Below are 10,108 nucleotides of genomic sequence, written 5' to 3'. Positions count from 1 at the left end.
GCCAATTGCCCCGTCTCCCCCTTCTGTTGCCCCTTGACCCCAGGAACCAACGGAAGAGAGGTGGCAGTAGGGCCTGGGGCATTGGCGGGAAAAGCCAGCCGAAGGTCCTTTTTGGAGGCGGCCTAGTATTGGGCACCTCTCCCTGTCTTCTGTCCCCCCAGTCACTTACCATGTATAGGCTCCGGCTCAATCTTGTTAAATTTGAGTTAAGATCTTTAGGGTGCTTCTGCCCCCTTTACATCAGTTCCCCTGTCTCTAGTGGTGCAACACATTGGACTTGATTTAAAGGTTGCAGAATTTAGTTGGGGATGAGTGTGAGCTAACTAAATCAAAAATAAATTTTTTAATTCTCTTCTCCGGTTTGTCAGTTTGGCCAACCCAACCTCTTCCAGTGTGATCCAGTGCAAATCGAATGACCTGAACCCTGGCCATTTATAAACTGGAACTCCGTACAGTTATCAGGTGGGATCCCAGAGACTGATGTCTTGAAGAGCAAGGTTCCAGTGTTTCCAAACATGTCCGCGTGATGGAGATATTGTTCTAAGTCTAAACAGCAGTTGTGATATACAGCGTATATTGCAAACTTGCCTAATTTTTGATATGTTTATTTCTACTATTCATCCAAAGCACTTTGAACTTTTAAACCCCCCGCAGTAACAAAATGCCTGGTAAGTTACATTTCAGAGGTTTGCTATTGCATTTTTGGCTATGCATCTACATTCCTACAGATCTACAAGTCAAGAATCAATTGACAAACAGTTAAAACGAGTACAGGTTCCGCACTGTCAGGATAATGGGGCGCGTCTACCTGTCCAGAAGATGCTGTATGTAAAAAACTGTTTAAGAATCCTAGAAAATCCCTCACTAGAAGGCTGAGGGGTGACCTAATGAAGGGGTTCAATAAGGTAGGCCTGGAAAAGATGTTTCCACTTGTGGGGGAGACCAAAACTAGGGGCCATAAATATAAGATAGTCACTAATAAATCCAATAGGGAATTCAGGAGAAACTTCTTTACCCAGGTGAGAATGTGGAACTCGCTACCACAAGGAGTGGTTGAGATGAATAGTATAGATGCATTTAAGGGGAAGCTAGATAAACACATGAGGGAGAAAAGAACAGAAGGTTATGCTGATAGGGTTAGATGTATAGGGGTGGGAGGAAGCTCTTGTGGAGCATAAACGCAGACATGGACCAGTTGGACTATTTCTGTGCCGTATATTCTATGTAATTCTACGTAACCCATGTTCAAAAAAAAAATGAAACAAAGGAAAACAGGCCTAGGGCATACAATATATATTTGTATAGGTATCACTTTAGTCATGTGAGCACCAACATGCTGCTTATGATACATACAGTTTACAAAGAATGGGAGAACCGCGCACTTCAATCAATCAAACCCCCCCCTCCCCAGCCCCCCAGAAAGGTTTCCACCGTAAAACGGGAACAAAAGGGTCTCCGAGAAATTCGCTTTCGAATTAGGCCGAAATCGTTTTAGCATCCGTCGCCTTAAAAATGTGACAAATTTGAAGCAGTAAACGGGCGCCGACCCTTGGACGGTTGACAGGAATAATTGGGAATAGAGTGTGACCGACAGGTTGTCATAGCGATGGATAATAAATTACCGGCTGATGGGCTGTAGTTGGGCCATGTAATGGATGTGCACCTGCACGCCACAGAACCGTGGAACAGCCAGGAAATGAAGCTCGCCGTATAAGCTCGTTTCTGTTAGTTATTTCAGAGTAATGAAGGGTATTTTAGTAGCACCTTTTTGAAGTCAGCTATGGTTGGCTGTGGACTTACACCTACTAGCAGTTCTTGGGACTTTTTTTTTTACTGTACGAGAGATACTCAGCACTTTATGGGACATTTCCTTCTCGCAGATGGGGGGGGACGCTTTTTACTTGAAGTTGCCGAGCTGGATGGCTGCCCTGTTTGTGGCACAGCGGAAGCTTATCGGCTGAATCTCCCAGTACGGGACAGGGTTATTAAAGAGGCTTATCCCCGTGTACAGGTTCTTCTTTGCGTAATAATCTCGCCCGCAGAAGTCGTTAACGCCCACGGCTGTGATGAGGTTGTTATGGAGGTAAACCACCTGTGAGGGGGGCAAAGGAAAAAAAGAGTATCGGCAAGAACAACGGTAATCAGTGAAAAGAAAGAAAGGACTTAAGTTTATATAGCGCCTTTCACCAACTCAGAACATCCCAAAGCGCTTTAGAGCCAATGAAGTACTTTTGAAGTGTAATCACTGTTGTAATGTAGGAAACGCAGCAGCCAATTTGTGCACAGCAAGGTCCCACAAACAGCAATGAGATAATGACCAGATCATCTGTTTTAGTGATGTTGGTTGCGGGGTAAATGTTTGGCAGGACACTGGGGGAACTTCCCTGCTCTCCTTCGAATAGCTCCATGGGATCTTTTATGTCCACCCGAGAGGGCAGATGGGGTCTCGGTTTAAAGTCTCACCCGAAAGACGGCACCTCCGACAGTGCAACACTCCCTCGGTACTGCATTGGGTGTGTCAGCCTAGATTATGCACTCTAGTCCGTAGAGTGGGACTTGAATCCACAACCTCTGACTCAGAGGAGAGAGTGCTACCCTCTGAGCCCCGGCTAACATCTAGCGTGGCAAAATTATCTGGAATATCACAAGCGAAGATCTTTTGAGATCCCGTGTCAGTCATGGGGACCCGCCATGGCAGTTTGAGAATTTCAATTCAGTTTAAGAAATATGCAAATAAAAAAAGCCAGTATCAGTAAAAGTGACCGTGAAGCTGTCGGATTATCACAAAAGCCCAATTGGTTCACTAATGTCCTTTAAGGAAGGAAACCTGCCATCCTTACCCGGGCTGGCCTATATGTGGTTCCACACCAATGTGGTTGACTCTTAATTGCCCTTTGAAGTGGCCTAGTAAGCCACTCAGTTTTATCAAAGGGGCAACTAGAGATGGGCAATAAATGCCAGCCTTTGCCAGCGACACCCATATCCCGAGAATGAATTTTTAAAGAAAGGTCTTTTAATTTTCCTCATAAAAAGTCTGATCGGTGCATAAAGTAGCCAGTTAACATAAACATACTGAACACAGGATCATTGACATAAATATATCAAAGTTTGACATGTCTTCCGTCTACATACCTGAATGTATCTATGGTCAGCCAAGCCACCAGGCACTTTGATGAGTGCATTGTTGTCCAGGTGGAGTTCTCTCAGGTACGGTGCATTTTCCAATGTCCCATTGTCCACATTGATGATCTCATTGAAACTCAAGCCTAGCCTGCAATGGTGGGAGTGAATTAGAATAGTATTGAGCAGATGTAGAGAAAGCATTCAAGATGATAACCGATGGGCGATTTTCATAAATGGGTGAGCTCCTGGCAAGAACCTTGGTATCCATTGACAGCAGGGTGCCCGTCATTTCCTGGTGTTCATTCCCAGCAGGGAGGATGAGCGTGGAAAACAGGCCCTGTACACACATTATATACATGCCGCAGAGTTTCCCCATACAACTGTAAATTATCCCTCGCTAAACATTGTCACAAGTGTTAATCCCTCAGTGTCAACGTAATTACGCATCTACTACAGGCTGTGCACTGGCTGCCCATTGATATCAACGCACAGCTCAAGCTAAGTAATTGTACTTCATAAAATTAACAGCATGATAAAAATAAATTACATCTGCCACAGTTATTTCAAAGCGGTAAGCTAATCGGAGGGCAGGGACCGGAGAATCTGGAGTTTTCTCCACTAAATCGCCCCAAATGGTGGTGGAACCAATGGAGGGAATTCATTTCCTACATTACAACAGTGACTATACTTCAAAAATACTTCATTGGCTGTAACGCCCTTTGGGATGTCCTGAGGTCATGAAAAGCGCTATATAAATGCAAGTCTGTCTAAAGATCGGGCAGTGAGGCCCTACTGCTGCCACCCTGCCTCCCACCTGGACCTTAATTTCACCCCCCTCTTCGCCCTGCCCTGCTGGGACTGTCCCATTGGTTGCCCAATCCCCCCTGCCCGTTGCTGACGGGGAGGAAGGGCCCGGGGGCTCCCAGCTCACTTTCCTCCCACCCACCCACCCACCCCTCTCACCGCCCCCTCCCCGGACCACCAGGATAATCCCGCCCAATTTTCCATCCACTTAAGTTAGTTGATGGGAACTCAATTGGGCAGCTCGATGATCCCCTGCGCAATATTCCGAGGTGCACCCCCAGCCAGGAGCGCAAAGTGGAGAATCTCATCTACACTCTCGCCCTGTGATGCACAACACTGATAGTCCCAGAAATTTAACACCACGCAGTCAGTCACACATTAAAAGGCAGAAATTTTACAGTCAGGTGTCATTAAATTGATATTATATCAAATTCAAAGGCATAAGGTAGGATTTTGATAAAATATTGCACACAAGTGTAAGTTCTATTGTATATTTAAAACATATAAGGGGGATTATTGTATAAATTTGCACACCTAGTAGAAAATTGTGGGGGGGGGGGGGCGGGGGAAGACACATCGCCAAGTTCCTGATTTGCGCTCCCAGTGAGTAAGGCTTCACGTTGGGAGAGTAAAGTTTTAGCTGTTAATTGTATCCACATGATTTATAGCAATTAATGTTAATTGTATACAGGTGGTGCATATCAACTGGGGACTCTCTTGTATCCATTAATCTGAAAGCTGATCTCGGGTGTGGAGTGACTGATGTTGGTCTCTGTGAATAAAGGCTTTGAAGCAACTGAAGACCAGGCTCTCGTATTCTATCCTTCACCACCGGGCGATCCAATTTATTACATTAAAATTACCTCTATGAAGTCTTTGCTCTTTTAAAGTAGAAATTTTACAACTGGGCTAACATCACAATTGTTTTTGCACCAACTATTGTTCTGGAGCACTCCTTACGTAAAGGAAACATCTCCCTGGACTTAATGAGGTGGGAAAAAGGATGGACACCAAGCAGGAGAAAGGGAGAAAAAGAAGAATTTTGGGGAGGATGAGGTGGTGGGGGGGGGTGGGGGGAGTCACAGGCCAAGAAGGGAAATTTTAGGTGGTGTTTGAAGACAGAGAAGGAAGTTGCAAGGCGATGAGATTTTGGAGGAGAATCTTAGAGAATGGGGGCGTAGGGGCTGAGGGAACAGGGAACGACATATAGTCCGATAGGCACAGAAGCCCAGCGTTCTCCTAGCAACCAGCCATACAGCAACATCCCAAGAACTGGCCACCAGACTGCCCAGTGGGTGGGGAACGATCAGGAAAAAACATACAAAACAGGGGAGGGGGAACAATGTATATATTTTTTAAATCAACCCCGTAAACACTGAATGAAAGTTGGAAAGAGGTCACTCAGTTAGAGTGGACTAAAGCTATGAAGGGATTATAAAAGAGAGGACAAGAATCTTCAAGTCAATTGGCTGGGGCACAGGAAGTGATGGGGCTGGACCAGGGCATGAGCAATGGGGGGAAGAGGATTTTTTTCTGGGAGTGAATGCCGGCCAAGGAGTACTGATTAAGTTGGGATTTATGGTGGATTGAGTCTCAAGGTGTAGAAATCACAAATTAGAGGAACTCTGCCAGGGGTCAGGGGGTCAGTGCTACCATGAGTGGGGCTTTGGCTGTTTGCGGCAACGCATCTGTTGTGAGTGAAGTGTTGGCAGGTGGAATCCCGCTGAATGTGTGGTGGGAGTTCACTGGACTGTCTGTGGGATTTCAGAGCCTGGCTTTTTAGGGCTCCGTGCTCACTGAAAACACCTTGCACCCACAAAGCATCAGTGAGATCTATTTGCGGAAAAGATACATTTAAAAAATGATCCTAAAGCACCACAGATTTTCACAAAATTGTATGCAAGAATCTCCTTCATTACTGAGGGGAGGGGGAGGAACTCAGAAGAACCACCAGTTTGGACAATGCTTCTTGCTTCGTCTAACAACTAATATCAACAAAAAGCTGCCCACCTGACTGCCTAGCCAGGCATGGAAGATATGCCAAAACTTAGAAAATGGAGGGGAAATAATATTTGTTCTAAAAATCAGCCACCTAAACAGTTAATGAAACATGGAAGGACACATCCCGTAGACTAGAATTCGATGTCCTTTTCAGTACTGTAGATGTTAGTACTCGCAGAGGGACAATGAGCTTCAGCTTCCATTTACCTGACCAGGTTGTGCAGACCCTTCAACGAATCAGCTTTCATGCGAGCGATTTTGTTGCCATCGAGATGAATTTCAGACAGAGAACTCGGGAGATCTAGTGGGGGGGAGGGGAAGAAAACCTTAGTCAAAATGAGTCAGGTGAGAGTTACCACAAACCCCTGGGTGGGGGGTTAAAGGGTCGTCCACAAACTTTTCCGTCATCTAGAATATTACAAGGGGTGATTCCACACCCCTTCGCTCCTGGCAAAGGAACAACACTTACCAATGGGAACACAGTTGGGGTAATCGTGGGAGTGCAACCTGTGGTTCCCCGGGATGTGTTCCCTCTCTTCCAGGAGTTGGCGGGATTGTCGAACCATCCCTCATACACTTAAGGAATGTCATTATAAGTCGGATCATTTGGAAGCTCCGTACCCTTCATTCCGTGCAAACAAATTTGTTCAGCAATCAACATACATCATCAGGTCAATCCGAAGAAAGAAAGAATTTGCATTTATACAGTGCCTTTCACAACCTCAGGACGTCCCAAAGCGCTTCATAGCCAATGAAGTGTAGTCACTGTTGTAATGTAGGAAAGACAGCAGCCAGTTGGCGCACAACAAGGTCCCACGAACAGCAATGTGATAATTACCAGATATTCTGTTTTAGTTATGTTAGTTGAGGGATAAATGTTGGCCAGGACAACGGGGAGAACTCCCCTGCTTTTATTTGAAATAGTGCCATGGGATCTTTTACACGGGACCTCGGTTTAACATCTTATCTGAAAGACGGCACCTCCAATAGTGTAGCACTCCCTCAGTACTGCACTGCAGTGCCAGCCTGGATTTTGTGCCTAAGTCTCTGGAGTGGGACTTGAACCCACAACTTTCTGAATCAGAGGCGCGAGTGCTACCCGCTGAGCCACAGCTGACGCTCGACACCATCCCGACTTGGAAATATATCGCCGTTCCTTCATCGTCGCTGGGTCAAAATCCTGGAACTCCCTTCCGAACAGCACTGTGGGAGAACCTTCACCACACGGACTGCAGCGGTTCAAGAAAGCGGCTCACCGCCACCTTCTCAAGGGCAATTAGGGATGGGCAATAAATGCTGGCCTCGCCAGGGACGCCCACATCCCATGAACGAATATAAAAAAAAATTGCACACTTCTGTTGTAACTTCTCCACGAGAGCTGAATGCCCAGCCTGCGGGACCGCCGCAGTCAAAAAGCTCCTCTGCACTCTTCCTCTTAGGGTTGCCAACCCTCCAGGATTGCCCTGGAGTCTCCAGGAATTGAAGATTAACCTCCAGGACACTCCTGCGAGCAAACACCCGGGAGAAAAATTATGGGGGGTATTAAATAAATTGTAGGTTTTTTTTTCCATTTTCTTTGAACACTTTTTGTTTTAAAAAAATTTCAGATGGGGGGGGAGGCTATTTGATTGACAGTCAAGAATCATCTAATCAGGTGACAAAGAGTCTGTTTGCTTTCCAATTAGCTGTGGGAAGGCGGGGCACCACGAGGATGGACGTGTCGGATGACCAATGGCGGAAGCCTGGGAGTGGGGCAGTTGGGGGCCATGTGATGGCTAGTCCAGGAATACGGCCGATCAGAGTTGCCAACCCTAGTTCCTCTGCACAAAGCCAGACGAAGAGAAAAAAAAGGTACGAAAGATTGCGAGGGCAGACCCGATGCACTTCACCATCATTCACAGAGCACGAGCATAAATGACACTGAGTATCTGTACAGTGAAGATGTTCAACATCTGGGCCCGGAGTTTCCTCCTGTGGCCTAACCCGAAATTAGGCCCATTTTGCTGACGTCAAGTTTCACCCAAGTACCCTCCCAATCTCACTAGACTACGGCTGAACTTAAACTGGGCGTAAATAGGTGTAAATCAGCGTGAATTGGAGTCCAAGGAAACGTCGAACCCACACCAGTATATTTCCTCTTTGGGTCTTAAAATTTAAGTTTCATCTCATTTCACCATCTTTGATGCACACCAGGCACAGCATATTTAAGTACCTGCAATCGGGGAAGCATTTCAATTTTTCATCTGACTTACGCATTAAAAATGCACTCAAAGGAACAGGAAATGCAGAGCAGATCTCAGGATAAAATTTTTTAAAAATGCTCAAAAAATTGCAATTAAAAGTCCAGGAAAATGACTTTGTTTCCTGCTGTGTCTTAAAATCTGGTTTCGATGTTGAGAGACCTCCCCCCAGGCCAAGCACAATTGGAGGATCGTCACGTTTGATAGTCGGGGTGGGCGTGGCCAGTTTTGTGGATGGAGTTTTGTTTGGGCGGAAGGTTTGATGGACGGACGTGAAAGATCGAGGAGGCTTGGGGCGTACGGCACTTCATTTACGCCAGAATTCCGCGATCTTTTCAGCCGCGTAATCCGTTTGCGCCCTGATTATATGGGCGTATCTGGGCGCAAATGCAGAGGAAACTCCAAGCCCTGAAACAGATTATCTACAAACTTAAAGTAATATCTACACAGCAAATCAGTTCAAAACTTAAGGGATAGTTTGCCGACTTTGCGCTGTTGCCAGGCCACCTTCGCTCACTGGAAACGCCCATTGGAAACTCAGATTCGCGCAGCGGTGCAACTTACAACCATCAATTTAAATGGCGAGAAAAACGTGCGCAGTCCGATCCCGCATTTCTCAATACGCGCGTCCCGATGCGCCGTTTCCCATCGGCAGCGCAAAATCAGAAAATCCCGCCTTTAATTCTGAACGACACCTGAATCTGAGGGGCACAAGGCTAGAAATGACTGTTGTCAAAGTTAGCAGGTGGCCACTTAACACGTTCGAGGCCCATTACTCTCGCTGCCATTTCTGCAGAGATGTTAACTGTTTAAAATAAACGCCCACTTTAAAATAGCAGATTGAGGAATGGATAAGAATGTGTGTTAGTTATCCATCCACTGATATATCACCAAAAGTAATCTCATTTTCTATTTGTTACCTTCATTAAGCAGCAAAATCTTGTAAATTAAATCATGGAACCAGCCCATCGCCTGTGCCCACTCTTTGAAAGAGCTATCCAATTATTCCCACTCCTGTGCCCTTGCAATTTTTTTTCCTCTTCAAGTCTAGATCCAGTTTCCTTTTGAATCTATTACCACCAACCTTTCTGGCAGCACATCCCAGATCATAGTCCGCTGCGTAAAAAAAAAATTCTCCTCACCTCCCCCTCTGGTTCGTTTGCCAATTAACCTAAATCTGTGTCCTCTGGTTACCGACACTTCTGCCAGTGGAAACAGTTTCTCCCTATTTACTTGATCAAAACCCCTCATAATTTTGAACACCTCCATTAAATCTCCCCTTAACCTTCTCTACTCTAAGGAGAACAATCCCAGATTCTCCAGTGGTCACGACTTAATAAAAATGTTGGCGTAACAATAAGAAACTAATTAATAGATAAAAGACACATTTACAGAGTACTTCACCGCAAGCAACAGCTCCGCGCTGTTCTGGCGAGACGTGCAGGTCCCGTTGTGGGTTAGTTTGCCACCCTGAGTGGCTCCAATTGCTCCTTTCGGTCATTACCTTTAGGAACAGCTGTGAGTGCTGCATCTGAAAGTCGAATGAACGAAAGCTTTTTCAGTCCGTGAAAAGCACCGCCATCGATACCCGAATTTTTCAGGGGGTTGCTGCCCATTTCTGTGGGGGGGGAAAGAAATTGAAAAGAAAAGTTAGAATCATAGAATCTTACAGCGCAGAAGGAGGCCATTCGGTCCATCGTGTCTGTGCCGGCTCTTTGAAAGAGCTATCCCAATTAGTCCCACTCCCCTCCCGTTCTTTCCCCATAGCCCTGCAAATTTTTCCTTTTTAAGTATTTATCCAATTCCCTTTATGAAAGTCACTATTGAATCTGCTTCCACCAGCCTTTCAGGTAGTGCGTTCTAGTTATATAAATTGTTTGAAACATAGAAACATAGAAAATAGGAGCAAGAGTAGGCCATTCGGCCCTTCAGGCCTGCTC

The 10,108-nt window shown here is 45.8% G+C and overlaps 1 protein-coding gene across 1 annotated transcript in view; it reads right to left on the bottom strand.

Annotated features, from left to right (window-relative positions):
* Positions 1 to 589: 589 nt before the first annotated feature.
* dcn (decorin) overlaps positions 590 to 10,108 on the bottom strand; it is a 43,190-nt gene continuing 33,671 nt past the window's right edge. Inside the window, exons 5-8 of the mRNA XM_067999318.1 lie at positions 9,673 to 9,786; positions 6,136 to 6,229; positions 3,133 to 3,271; positions 590 to 2,092 (exon numbers count right to left, since the gene is read on the bottom strand). Coding sequence (XP_067855419.1) covers positions 1,898 to 2,092; positions 3,133 to 3,271; positions 6,136 to 6,229; positions 9,673 to 9,786 — 542 coding nt within the window. The 3' untranslated portion in view covers positions 590 to 1,897. The remainder of the gene's footprint in view (positions 2,093 to 3,132; positions 3,272 to 6,135; positions 6,230 to 9,672; positions 9,787 to 10,108) is intronic.

This window comes from Heptranchias perlo, chromosome 18 (genome assembly GCF_035084215.1).
Source record: "Heptranchias perlo isolate sHepPer1 chromosome 18, sHepPer1.hap1, whole genome shotgun sequence".
Taxonomy (NCBI): domain Eukaryota; kingdom Metazoa; phylum Chordata; class Chondrichthyes; order Hexanchiformes; family Hexanchidae; genus Heptranchias; species Heptranchias perlo.
Note: the sequence above shows the minus strand (reverse complement) of the source record. Positions and strands in the feature narration are given on the sequence as shown.